Below are 14,839 nucleotides of genomic sequence, written 5' to 3'. Positions count from 1 at the left end.
TCACCACTTGAAAAGTACACTCGGGGGTTATGAATATATTTTTAAAGATTTGTGGGATTTCTTATCTGAAATTAGAAATGAGATGTATTCTGATGAACTAATCCTGGTTACAACTGATGTTTGTGAGTTGTTCTTGGTGATTCCATATGAAGAAGGCATGGATTTGTTTTTTGAGTTTTTATGTCAAAATTCTGGCCTTTCCATTAAGAAGGCCAACACTTTGAGAGGATCGATGGAATTGGTATTAGAGAATAACTGCTTGATTTTTGAAAATCAGCTTTTCAAGCAAGTTAAGGGGGTAGCAATGGAGGCAGGATGTGCCCCCATATTTGCTAACATGCAGTGAATAAATCACAAATGAACCGCCATGGACATCCGGAGAAACTCTTAAAATCCTTTATTAAAATGAACTCTCGATAAAAAGAAAATATTTATAGCAGAATCCTTGTGGAAAAATGTACACAAAAAGGTGTACCATTCAGGATGGATAAGCACTTTCGGGATTGCCCTTCCTCAGATCCTGTTACAAATGATAAAAGATGTTCTATTTAAGGAAGGCTTAACCAATCAAGAGGTTCACACAAGCTGACACCACCAGTGCAAGCCAGAGGTAAAATATCCTATTAGGACATGATGGTAAAGTTACTCTCTCCTTGGGATCCAGTCAGTGAAAAAACCTCAAGTGCAAGTTAAAACATCACTCCACTGGGTGTGCATTTGCTTTCAAAATAAACACTGCTCTGATAGAACAGATACCAGTCCTCTTTTTTCGGATGGATTCAAAGAATAATGCAACACCTTAGTTAAAAAATAAATCATAATGTAGTAGATTAGCACTCTTTCTATGAGGAAATTGACTGGATCATCAACCTACGAGCTGATCGTGAACCTGGACTCAATGTTGTGGTACCATTAAAACATATTCTCAAGACCAAACGCTTCAAAATTTGTCACTGATTTTCTCAGCTAGCTTTGAGTCAAGGAAATGTATGCGGTCCCCCTTTTTTTTTTCCATACTCCTTGTATAGAAACATTTTATTGGCATGAACTGCAGGGGTTGGCTCATATAGGCACTGTGATTGTTTTAGGCTATTCAGCTATGGTTCATGCATTGCGAGCAATAGCCTTTTATGTGAGAAGATTTACCTCATAGAAACAGAGTGCTAATCTACTACATTATGATTTATTTTTTAACTAAGGTGTTGCATTATTCTTTGAATCTATCTGAAAAAAGAGGACTGGTATCTGCTCTATCAGAGCAGTGTTTATTTTGTACGCAAATGCACACTCAATGGAGTGATGTTTTTACTTACACTTGAAGTTTTTTCACTGAGTGGATCTCAAGGAGGGTGTAACTTTACCATCATGTCCTGATAGGATGTTTTACCTCTGGCTTGCACTGGAGGTGTCAACTTGTGTGAACTTCTTGACTGGTTAAGCCTTCCTTAAATAGAACATCTTTTTTCAGTTGTAACAGGCTCTGAGGAAGGGCAATCCCGAAAGCGCTTATCCATTTTGAATGGTGTACCTTTTTGTTTCTCTATATTTTTCCACAAGGATTCTGCTATAAATATTTCCTTTCTATCGAGGGTTCATTTTAATAAAGGATTTTAAGAGTTTCTTTGGATGCCCATAGTGGTTCGTTCGTGATTTATTCACTGCATTGCCTTTTTTCACGGAACACCTTTAGCAGCTAACAGGTTTGTTTTGGACTGTTATATTTGCTAACATTGTGTTGGCCCAGTGGGAGAAGTCACATGTTTTTTTCTTCTTGATTTTAGGATGGCTGGATTTTGTATAGGAGATTTTTTGGATGACATAATAATTTTTTTAAAAGAAGAGCAGACCAAATTAATGGAATTTTTTGATTATGTTAGTACTACCACTAATTTCTTAAAATTTATTATTGAGTTTGACCGTGAACAGGTTAATTATTTGGATGTGACGATTTACAAAGACAGGTTAAACAAGAGATTTAATTCTACCCTATATCGTAAACCTACATATTCCAACACATTGTTACATAATGAGAGTTGCCATCCACCACACCAAACAAAGGCTTTAGTTAAGGGGCAATGTGTCTAATTAGTCAGGATGATTTCAGAAGATGACTTGTTCTTAGACCCTTTAAATATTACATTATTCATAATTAAATTAAGTAATATATTTTACAGTAATTATTTTCCACAAATATATTGTTTTTGTATTTTCATCTAGAAGGCATTATGTAATTAAAACATCTTGCAGCTTGAGCTAAGACTTTAACTTGTGTGGTTGTGGGTAACCTTAGTGAACATTTTGCAGACAAACTGTCTAGTAATTACGACACTGACCAAGTCTGCTGTCTATGTACATTCATCAAGTCATCATTCTATAGACCTTACTAGCACAAAATGGATGACTTTCAAAGAGAATGCTGTATGCCTTTGCTTTCACCATTTTACTTAATCAGTGTGATCACGTATCCTTGCTTCTAAAGCTGTATAGTTAAAGAGAACTCAGATCTTCCTGCCAAATGCAGTTTAATGCAGGGTGGGAGATAGACTTCTGAATATATTCCTTTCAACTACCTGGAGCAAGCTTCTTCCATCTAGTGAAACATCTGAAAGTGCTGCTGAATTCAAAAGCAAGATCAAGCATCATTTTCTTCATGAACTGGGTTGTTTATACTATAAGGAACCAAGATGAGTTGTAAAATTAACACTTTTTCTTTATAGTACTTAATCACATCTCCAGTTTTTAATGGCATTTTTATGTTCATATGCATAAATTATTTTGTAGTGTCTCTTCCTATCTTATTTATGTATGACATTTAATATCTTGCAATTTCTTCTCATTCTTCTTGTCACTTGTAAGTGCTTTTATGAGCTCCTCATGTCTCCTCTGTAATAAGTTCTGTCCAACTAGGCTAACTCATTTAACAAAAAAACAAAAAACAAACAAACAAAAACAAACAAACAAACATGGACACACTGAAAATATCTTTGATATTTTCATACGTTACATCTCATAAATTTTATCTATATTGAGAACTGTTTATCTTGCCATATCCTCATCTTGCTGTGACTTGGTTTATAAGGATGAAACTCCTTTTTCCTACATCAGTGTGACCATGTAGGTAGTTTATATGAGTAGGATGGTTATATGGGTAAAGCTGCCCACACAGGGATCTAAGAGATAAAGCAGATCACCAAAAATGTTTTATTTTGCTAGTTTAAAATGGTTTTCTTCTTGCCAAGTTCTGTTGTGATAAGGTAAAACTGTCTGTCTCTTAACATTAGACATATATTGAGATGTGAAAACAATTCATATCTCATCTACAGTACAAGACATTTGAAATATTGTCAGTTTACTAGCATCAGGTTCTACAACTCACCTATTTTTAGTTAAAACACAAGTGCTCGTCAGTATGCCATTTACTGCAGCAATACTCGAGTCTCCCTTTAATGAACATCTGTTTAGTAGATAAAATGTAGTTGTCTGCATAGATGGTTGACAGGTGTGCAAGACTGCACAATTCTTGGGGCTGGGAAATATGCCCTTTGAAATTGCATGATCTGTGAGTTAGTAAATATAATTAGCATGGGGTGTAGGGGTTGCAGGGGGAGCTTGACCCTCTGCAGAAATAATGTTTTTGTTTATTTTTGATGTTATCTTTTGCATGAGATGAGATTGTTGCTCGGTGCATGCATAGTAGGGTGTCTATGTTTGCAAAGACAACATTTCCTGGTAGACTTTGTGAACATTGATATTTGGATGAGTCAATAAAGTTTAGTACACCAATATATATTTATATGGTTCCAGTGAAAAATGTTGAAAGTGCATTTGGTTGAAAAGGTTTCTGGTGGTGGAAAACACTGAATACTCAAAATGTTGAAAGCTCATTTGACCGAATGCTTAAAACATTGAAAGCTTATTTTTTATAGTGTTTGTTGGTAGGATTATGAAATTGAATGTTTGCATGAAATGGTTATAGTGGATGGTACTTATACCTGAGTTCATGAATTTTAGGTTAGATAAGGACACAGTTTTACAGTTTTATATGTTTGGTGCTGTATGTGTGTGTTCTGTGTCCTTTTGTCTTGCATAGTGGTATTGTTTGGGAAAAGGTTTTTAGTAACATAATGTGTAGGTTTAGGGTTAGGGATAGGGTTCGGTTTAGCACACAAGTAAGGTGTGCTGGGGGTTTATATTGATAAAAGTCTACCTGCACCCAAATGGCCCACAGGAATGTCCTGGACTAGAGAAGAGCCCTCCAACACATTTGATCCTGCTATGTAATCCTTGCCACCCCTGTTCCCTGGCAATAGTCTGATGGTACTGAGCCTGCTGCTCCTGGGAAGTGATTTACCCTCTCCCCTTAAGAACACCCCCCCTCTTGGTGGTTCCTCCGAGCCTACAGTCATTATCTGTCAAGTGGAAGCATGTCACTGCACACCAATGTCCACATGGCTGCATGGTACAAATGCACTAATGTTAGATTAGACCTGGTTGTTCTGGAATTCCACTAGATGAGGCTGGAGAGTCAAACCACAGCTTCTTTCCTCCACCTCAGGATGTATGGGGCTGCGTTTGTGGTGCTAAACTCCCAATCGAACTCAGGTTTCCTGTGTTGTAGTTTAGTCTTTCTATCTTTGTGAATAGCTATTTTTTTATTAGTAATTTAATTTCATTCTGTTGTACTTTTGGGATGTGCTGCTGGGATTATTACCATCTAATATGGTAAACTCAGCCCTGGTGTATATTTGGAATGTTTTTTGTCATCTATTTTAATTTTACAAAATGTTTTTAAATGCAAACATAGCATTAAAACACATCATATAGTTGCAGCATTCTTTTTTACAAATGTTCATAATGAAGCTGGATACAAATAAGTATTCTATGATCCTGCCACCTTTCCTCAGTCAACAAAGAAAATGTTTTGCAATAATCTGTACGGTAGTATGCCAGCATCATAAGAAAAAGCAAGTTAAGCATTTCAGTGAGAAATTTATTTAGACCTCAATGAAATCCTGACCATTTCAGTTATTACATTACTGAAACCAGAAGCCTAGCTTGCTTTACAGATGCAACAAATTGAATAAAACAGTGAAGAGAGCCTCTTCGGGTGGCCGTGGTGGTGCAGCGGTTAGCATTGTCGCCTCACAGCAAGAAGTTCTCCAGTTTGATTCTTGGCTGGGGTGCCTTCTGTGTGGAGTCTGCATGTCCTCCCTGTGGTCACGTGGGTTTTCTCCGGGTGCTCCGGTTTCCTCCCACATCCCAAAGACATGCAGTAGGTGGATTGGACACTCTAAATTGGCCCTAGGTGTGAGTATGTGCATGTGTGTCTGCCTTCTCTGGAAGGTTGGGTGCCGGGCTGGCAGCTCAACACCATAAAAACTCCGCTGCCAATCATGAGTGGACAGATGATCCGCTGTGATGACCCCTAACTGGGAAAAGGCCGAAAGAAGAAGAAGTGAAGAGAGCCTCTCAAATAACATGAAACCATACAAATCTTTGCAGAATCTTTGTGACATCTGTGGCATACTTTTACATAGAATAGGGACCTTCAGTAAACCAGTATCTTGAGTAATTTTAAAATCATTTGACTTAAATGCAATTGAAATGGGGGTAATATTCCTAAATTCAGCACAGTGGGATATATTTGCCTTCAAGTTGAATAAACCAGAAAAATGTAAGAATTATAGCAACATGATAACACACTTTTTTATGAAATTGTACATGAATATAAAAAGTCCCTGCAACATGACAGTCTGGTGAGGCCTAGCTAGGAGGAATTGTTTACAAACTCCATTTCAGTGTAATTCCTAAATGTTGCCATTGCCGTTTGATCTGTGGCTGGCTTCTTGTATTGTGCTGTTCTGTGATGGGGCAGAAAAGCTTTTCTGATATCAGATCTGGCTATCTCACTGACAAAACTGTACAGAATTGGGTCAGCAATACAGTTCAGACTTGTCAAGGCTAAAGTAATCTTGTAAGGTGTGAACATCATCCTGGCAACATCACAGTTACTTACTTCTAGGATGCTTCGGATAAACAGAACAACATGAAAAGGAGTGAAACAAAGGAAAAATGTGACAACAATACTTAGCAACAGTTGTCTAATTTTCTTTTTTTCATGGTCCTGTGTAGCCTGGTTGTTTTTGATAGCTATGTATATACATATGTTGCAGAATGTCATAATAATCAGTGGTAGACAATACCCTAGAATAATTCTTACCAGGTTTAAATGGGCCTGCCAACACTGCAGAGGGAATGTATCATAACAGATCTCATCTGTTACATTTTGTTTCCCATCAACATTTTCTACCACTTTTACATTCCACAGAATTATACTATTAGATGCGATCTGGATTGTCCAAATAGCAACACTGACAATTACAGCAGTTTTTCTTGTACGAAGATTGCAAAATCTCAAAGGGTAAACAAAAGCCAGATAGCGATCAAATGAAATACAGCTGAGGAACATAGCACTGGAATAGAAATTAGTGTACATTAGGAAGCTGCTTGTTGTACATAAGAAAAGACCATGTCTCCAGTTGTTATGACAGAAGGCAAAGTCAATCCACAATGGTAGTGTTAGGGTATACAGCACATCAGCTAATGACAAGCTGAAGAGGTAGATACCAAGTTCATTCTCTTTTTTTACTTGTAACCAAGCTACATAGAGTGAAATGATGTTAGCAGGGAGACTTAGTATAAAGACAGTGATATAGATCGAAGGAAACAAAACTTGGTCAATGTCATGAAATATGAAACATGAATTAGAGCTATTGCTCATAGCTGTTATAATTAAAGTGAGCACAACAGAATGGTACTACTGATTAATAGATTAGCCACAGTCAGAAAAACGTTTTGATCCACAAACTGCTGCGTTAGTGTTGGTACACGCCACTTCATATTGATAACATTATCATCTCATGTAGCAAGATTCCTGCAAGGTAAAAACTTCCCTCCTCAGGCTTAAGCTTCATTAACAGTATTTTTGTCTTTTCTATGTTCAAGTGTTGTTTGTTTCTTATCAACTGGCCGCTTCTGCCTAGGGAAAAATACACAAAAATATTTGTTACATCTGTACAATTATAATACATAGTTAGGTAGTTTTCAATACTGTAAGTCTAGGTTCTGAGCATTTCATATCACAAACTGTAGATATGACACATTATTTAAAAAATTAATATGAATGATACCTTATCTGGGAACAGTCTGAAAGATGTAGGGTAACCTTATATCACTTCATAGGTTAGTATAAGGACAACTGCCCTTATGGGTTATCTTAAACCTGGCCAATTGTCCCATTTGTGAATCAAACCTTCCACCTTGTGCCTGTAAGGTAAACTCTTTAACCATTATGCCAACCCCCCCCCCCTAACTCTGTAATTATGTGTGGACTACTCTACCATGGCTTAATTCTTTGCGGCTAACAAATAGGCCTCAGTTCCACCCATAACAACAAAGCCAACAAGACCAAATTTAAACATGTAGCGAAGAATACTGAACTGGAGCTAAATAACTTTCTACTGGAAGGAAGTCTGTTGGGTGCAGGAACTTAAGAAGGACTTCTTGGAAAACTTCCTGAAACTAACAAATGATCTAAATTAAAGATGCTATTTTATATTTCTACCATACTGACAAGTAATGTCTCGGCCTTATTTTAGGACAGTATTCCCACCTGAACTAAACTATTGTAATGAGTCTCAGTATCAGAATCACCGCACATTTAGGAATGAACAAAATATTCTAAAAAATGAAAAAAAAAAAGAATGTTGTGTATAGCATTTAGGCCAGGAGAGGATTTCTTAAAAGTTATACAGTATATTTAATGGACACTGAAACAGGGTGCCAAGGAACAACAGTGTATGCATGTGTGTGTGTGTGTGTGTGTGTGTGTGTGTGTGTGTGTGTGTGTGTGTGTGTGTGTGTGTGTGTGTGTGTCGTTTGTGTTTGTACATCTGTATGCATACACATATGTAAGACTGAGGAGGACAGGCTAACAACGTAAGTATACAACAATTAATCTAGACATGAACATCAAAAAAAGAAACTGTTGATCTAATATCTTGTAATACTAATGCAGAATGACACATGTATACGTATGAATAGTTCTGGAGGAAATAAAAGGCAACATTTATTGCTTTTCTGAGTATGCGTTTTATCCATTTCAGGGCTGTAGGAGAGTAGGTGCTTATCCATGTAGACAATGGGTTCAGAGCAAAGAAAATAATTCTGGGCAAGAGTCCAGTTTGTCTGTCTGCTTGAACAATCACATTCAAACATGGTACCTGCACCTATGGGCAATTCTGGGGATCAGCAATTCACCTATGTCTTTCAGATGTGGAAGGGAACAGAAACATGCAAAGAAAACCCATGCAGCCACAAGCAGGACAAGCAGACTATGTACAAAAGGCACTTCAGCCAAGAACTGAAAAGGAGAACCAAGCACTAGTAAGGCAGCAGTCTTAATCACTACACCACTGTGTGACTCATGGGGAGCAGCATTCTCCACCTAAAAGTCATAAGGGAGTAAAGCTGATTTTCTGTATTTCTATGTATATTAAGGGCAGGGCAGATCATTACTGTGTCTTGTGGACTTCAGAGAAAGCGGACTACATTTCTATTTTTAAAGAGATAAAGAAAGCCATAAAGTCATAGTTTTACTACAATCTGATTAGAAAAACAAAAATAGGGACAGTTATGTCATTCCCCTGCAATAACGTAATCTTTGTGCACAAGTGATGAGGTCTCCATGACTAGGTTTTATAGTTCAGAACTTCATGTTGCATTTGAAATAGTTAATGGAACAGTATCTTTAATGAATATGACAGATGTTGCAAACACAGGTATAGACCCTAATAAATAAGAAAACTTCAGTAGATGCATGTTAATGTTCAGTAATGACACTTGAGTCACACAAGTTGAAAAGGCTGACACCTAACATTGCTCTGCCAAGTTTGGGGTACTGATCACTTCAGATGTGAAGAGTTGAGACTATACTTGTGTGGATTTAAAAAAGGAACCAAAACAGCTAACAAAAATCCAAAAAAATATATATGTTACACAACCAGGTAAGTGTATAAAACAGCTGGGCTGGTAGGAAGGTACACAGACCCAAAAATCATTTCAGTTTTCAAGAATTGTGTGCCAATGGATACACCAATTTAATATTAGAATAGAGGCTAGCAAGGGATACAGCCACTACAAGTATCTGTAGCAGTGAACAATATTTAAAAGAATATGTTTGATATGTTCAGGGTTCCTTGTTAAAAATAATGTTATGAACCATAAACTGTATGAACCATAAATTGACAGCAAACTCATTTTAAAGTAAACACTTATATGGGGGAGACCTATGAAAATGCATACTTAGTACTTTTTTGCTAAGTACCTGATAACCATGTTCATTTCTAATATGTATTAAAAGTTCACAGACCAGATGCCTTTAAAAGTTATAACCAGTCATTCACTGTTGCAAACATAACTGCTTGCTTTGGAATATACAGTTTTAGTTTTAAAACATAATATGGACTTAGCAGAGATTAGTTCAACAGAAAGGGAGAGCCCAAGTGAGAAAATCACTGTAGTAAATAAACGTGTTAGATAACATGCTTAGATCGAGCTGTGACTGTTACTAAATAAGCATTTTATTTTTGAGACCAGATATCACGAGAAAGAAGATTCTAATGTTTGCTTAGCACATTATCTCAGCAAAGGTATAGTACGAGTCAGAGCACATACCTTCTGAGGTAAATATCACAAAAAAAGTTATATAAATAAACTTGAGTACTAAGTAAACACTGTAGGAATTCAGTGGTTTCACTCAGCCACTATGCATTTTCAGGGGAAATGAAGAGACTGAATTATTCTGGTACATCTAACCACAATTTTAAGTAGAAATTACTGGCACAATTCAACAAAGTTAAGCAGAAGCACAACGATTTTTTGTAGCACTGAAGGACTGCATTTGAGAACAGGCTTAAGAATTTTTGAGAGCAAATTCACTGGCAATGGATCAGACTCCAGAGGACTGGTCTCATCCTCTGGGGATGAAAAGGAGATTCACCACTTCACATTCTCAGCTCTACCAAAGGGTTGTGGTGGAGTTAATGTGCCACAGCTAGTTAGATATGGGCACCAAAGGTTGACTGCAGCAAATAGCAAAGAAATGTGACCAACACATTCTACATCACTGTTTCCCATTAACTGTGGGGAGCAGCTATCCTCCTAAACGTCCAGAAACATGGTCGCCAAATAATGAGTGAACCATGCTTGCACCTTACTATTACCAAAAAAGCCTGTGAAAGAAGAAAAACAGGAGGAAGAAGACTGAAGCCTGCCTAGGGTTTTGTGGCATACAGTTCTCTCCCTCCAAAAACTGTCTGACAGTATGCAAAGACAACATTTTTTGTGCTTATCACAAAGTCTGTTTAAAGAAGAAGCCTAGATGCTTAGCGATAAGAAATCATATATTTAATGGATATCAAACATTATAAAATGTAAAGAGATGACATTTCCTTCTTAAGGTTAATTGTTAAATTAGAATCTGTATCACAAACTCTAGGTGCAGGAGTCATTATTTGCTACAAGTACTGTGTGTAACTCTACAGGCTGTACATTTTCTGGTACAGGAATCACTATTTACCTACAAGTACTGCATGTAACTGTAGGAGTCATTATTTGCCTACAAATACTATGTGTAACTGTAGAGGTTGTACATTTTCTGGGTACAGGAGTCACTATTTGCCTACAAGTACTATGTGCAACTGTAGGGGCTGTACATTATTTGGATTCAGGAGTCATTAATTGCCTACAAGTATTATGTGTAACTGTAGAGGTTATATATGTTCTAGGTGTAAGAGTCTCTATTTAATTACAAGTACTGTTGTTTAACTGTGGAGGCTGTACATTTTCTAGGTGCAGGAGTCATTATTTGCCTACAAATAGTATGTATAACTGTAGAGGTTGTACACTTTCTGGGTTAAGGAGTCACTATTTGCCTACAAATAGTATATGTAACTGTAGAGGTTGTACACTTTCTGGGTTAAGGAGTCACTATTTGCCTAGAGGTACTATGTGTAACTGTAGGGGCTGTACATTTTCTAGGTGCAGGAGTCACTCTTTGCTACAAGTAGTATATGTAACTGTGGGGGCTGTACGTTTTCTGGGTGGAGGAGTAACTATTCGCATATAGGTAAAAGTAAAATAAAATAAAAACAAGAAGAACTATTCGAAAGCGCTTATCGTTGGACAAGGGACTTAATTTTTATTATTTTTGCTTTTATTTTATTTTACTTTTTTCATTAAATTCCGCATTTTAACAGAACTTTTATCACTGGATTGTACAGACAGTTTATTTGCTTTTCAGCACAGTGTTAGCCTGGGTGAATCAGCTGTCTTTTGGGTTGTGGATTATTTTGATGATGTCAGTTTCCAAAATTACCAAGCATAAAATCATTTCTACAAAGAAAGATTTCTAGAAGATAATGTTAACCATACCAGGATTATCCATAAAAACAGATTATATGGATAAAAAGATAAGAAGGTAGACTATATACAAGAGAATGAAAACAGTTTGAACTTCTAAAAAATGAGATCCAACAACAAAATGCTTATATAGACAGCATAGAAATAAGTTTAAATGACAGAGAGAAGACTGGGTGAGCAAGAAAATAACACTAAATTTTTGCTAAAACAATAATTGGCTACAGGCTAATGTAGATAAGATAGAAAACAGGGAGAAAGGAAATACTTTAAGAATGTATGATCTTCATGAGAAAAAATATGACAAAACATTCCAAACATTGGCAAATGATTGATCTAATTCTATGAATTTCACAAAACACCTTTTTTATTGTTAAGCACTTTCGTCTCAACAGGACTTCATCGGAACATAAAATTCCATCTAAAAACATTTTATACTCATCCATTTTCCTTACCGACCAATTCAAAATCTTGTTCAATTAACCATCAGCCATTCTTTCTTGTTATACAATTAACCAATTGTTTTTTACAACCTGTTAAGTAGTCTTTGGAACACACTGTTTATTGTTACCATATTATTTAATGCTGGGATCTTGCTGAATTTTATCTAAGTAGCCATCTGAGTTCTTTTTCTTAAGTTATGTTGTGCCAAGGTCCTCTCCTTGGATCCACGTTCATTTTTTTCCAATACCAGAAATCTGAACCCATTACAGTTCTCACATGATTATATGTTTCACTAAAGTACTATTTAGAGCTCCTCTCTAAAAGTCATGCAAGTGTTCATAGATTCTTTTGTGCAAAGCTCTACTAGTTTTCCCTATATAGTATCCTGAGCATGCCCAACAGACTGCCAAATATACCATCATACTGTGTTTCAGTTAAAATATCTCTTACTTTATATATTTTAAAATCAACATTTTTTTAATATAAAATTTCTAAATTCATGATATACAGGCATTGTGGGCACATCCCACATTTGTATGTACCCATCTTACTCTTTCTTTCCACATTGAATCCTGTCCTATTCCCATTTTCTAATAGTCCCTTAATATTTCTATTCCTTTTCAAAATGAACTTAGGACTAATTCCAATATGCCCCTAAAAATCATCATCACTGGTTATTAAGACCCATTTTTCTGGCATCACTCTAAACAGGCTCCCAGCATTACTTGTGAATGTTAAGACCATTGCTTTTTCATATTCCTCTTTCTGTTTGTTTTTAAATTCAACACCATTGTTGTTGATTTACCTTAGCAGTGGTACATATTCCCCCTGAATTCTCTTCAAGATGACTTCATCAAGTACTGGTCAAATAAAATCTTCTGGGTAACCTCTATCACTAAATAACTTGACCAAAAAATTCATTTCCTGCAAAAACAGCCCTTCCTCTGATGTTATTCTCACTACCCAAATGTTCAGGGTGTAAATTGCTGAAGTGCAAATATGAATTACACACACACACACACACACACACACACACACACATATATATATATATATATATATATAACATAATTGTTGGTTAATGCTAGTGTCATCATTTCCACTAAAGTTTCAATCATTCTATTACTTAAAAACCTACACTCTATCAACACTTCTCTGAAGCATTCCAGCCCAGTCAGATGTGGAATCACAGAGAAAAGGTCAACTACATCCATAGTGACAAATATCACACTTTCAGAAAACAAAGATCTTGCATTAATGATTCCAGAAAGTGCCAGGAATCCTTTAATATATGTTTATGCATCAAACCAAATAATTTTAATTTTTGGTTCATAGGTTCATAGGTAGCTACTAGGCTATCGGCCCAAAGGCCTACATAAGCCTAGCCAACAAGGTTCCCTGGCTTATGCCACCCAAGAAAGTTATTTTCCTGTGCCTCTGTCGAGCAGAGACACAGACGTGATCCCCGGGGTGTATTTCCTATTTCCCATCCACTCATCAAGATTTTTCTTGAAGAGTGCTAATGAAGAACTTTACTTGACATAGATGGGTAGCCTGTTCCAGAGTATGGGAAGTCTCTGGGACAGGAATCTATCCATCCAGCATGTCCCGTTTATTGTGGTGACAAGGTTTAGGTCCCTAGAGCATGTAGCTCGGAGGGACTGGGATTTCTTTAGGTGTAGCATTTCCAACAGCTCTGGGTTTGACATAGCTTTATATGTTAGGCAGAGATCACCTCGGAGTAGGCAATATGCTACAGAGTAAAGCTGGAGTTTTTTGAGACAGTCAGTGTAGGGCATTTGTTTGAGGCCAGTAATCCTCTTTGTGAGGTACTTCTGTGGCCTTTCCAGCTGCTGCAGATGTCTTGTGAGGTACATTCCAAAATGGGCGTTGTACTCTATAATGGGTCTAATGAGTGTCGAGTAGAGGGGAACAATGACCTCTTTTTTTCCTTGATGAGAACCCTTTTATGATGAGGTGTGCCATGTAGAAGGACTTCCTGACTACTGTGGCGATGTGACTATCAAAGGAGAGACTACTGTCCACCTGGGTCCCAAGGTCTCTTATCACACATTTGGTGTTAAGTAGATTGCTGCCTATGTGGTAGTTCATGGGTACAGAGTTTTTACCAAAGGGGATGACACTGCACTTTTTGGCATTGAGCTTGAGGCCATGGCTCTGACACCAGGCATCTGTCTCAGCGAGGCCCTTCTATAGGATGTCCACATCATTTGGAGACTTGACTATGGCCCCTAGTTTGCAGCCATATGCGAACTTTGTTAGCCCGAGGCCTTCTGTGTTAGCCTGTACTTCAGAGAAGTAGGTACCAAACAGGAGAGGTCCCAGGACGGAACCCTGTGGTACTCCACGTGTCACTGCTTTGAGGTCAGATTTGGAGTCTGCAACTTTTACAGTGTGGGTTTTGTCAGTGAGCCAGTTGGCAACCAATCTTGTGATGTAGGGATTTATACCTAGTTTAGTGAGTTTAACTATAATTCCAGAATGGGGGATGGTGTCAAAAGCCTTAGCGAATCAAGATAGGCTGTGTGAACCATATTACCCTCATCTACGGCTTTGGTGACTGCCTCAAAGAAGTCGATTAGGTTCAGAAGGCATGATCTACCTTTCACAAACCCGAACTGGGTGAGATCCAGAGTTTGGAGGTTACCAATGTCTTTGTTAATGAGTTCCATGATGATACGTTCCATGGCCTTGCAGACCAGGCTCGTCAGGCTAATAGGTCGATAGTTCCCGGGATCAGTGGTGGCTCCCCCTTTGTGGAGTGGGATAACTGTTGCTGTGCACCATTCAGTGGGCACAAAGCCTGATGTGAGGCTATTACTGAACATGGTGCTTAAGTGGGAAGCCATTTCATGTAAAATGCAGCCTGGGATGTTGTCCAGTCCCATGGATGCTG

At 37.5% G+C, this 14,839-nt stretch overlaps 1 protein-coding gene across 4 annotated transcripts in view; it reads right to left on the bottom strand.

Annotated features, from left to right (window-relative positions):
- Nucleotides 1-5,355: 5,355 nt before the first annotated feature.
- LOC122799134 (psychosine receptor-like) overlaps nt 5,356-14,839 on the bottom strand; it is a 408,485-nt gene continuing 399,001 nt past the window's right edge. For all 4 annotated transcript variants that reach the window (XM_044068041.1, XM_044068033.1, XM_044068048.1 and 1 more), the window contains one exon: nt 5,356-7,039. In XM_044068041.1, the coding sequence (XP_043923976.1) occupies nt 5,768-6,781 (1,014 nt within the window). In that variant the 5' untranslated portion in view covers nt 6,782-7,039 and the 3' untranslated portion in view covers nt 5,356-5,767. The remainder of the gene's footprint in view (nt 7,040-14,839) is intronic.

Source organism: Protopterus annectens, chromosome 1.part0 (assembly GCF_019279795.1).
Source record: "Protopterus annectens isolate FY-2018-M chromosome 1.part0, PAN1.0, whole genome shotgun sequence".
Taxonomy (NCBI): Eukaryota; Metazoa; Chordata; order Ceratodontiformes; family Protopteridae; genus Protopterus; species Protopterus annectens.
Note: the sequence above shows the minus strand (reverse complement) of the source record. Positions and strands in the feature narration are given on the sequence as shown.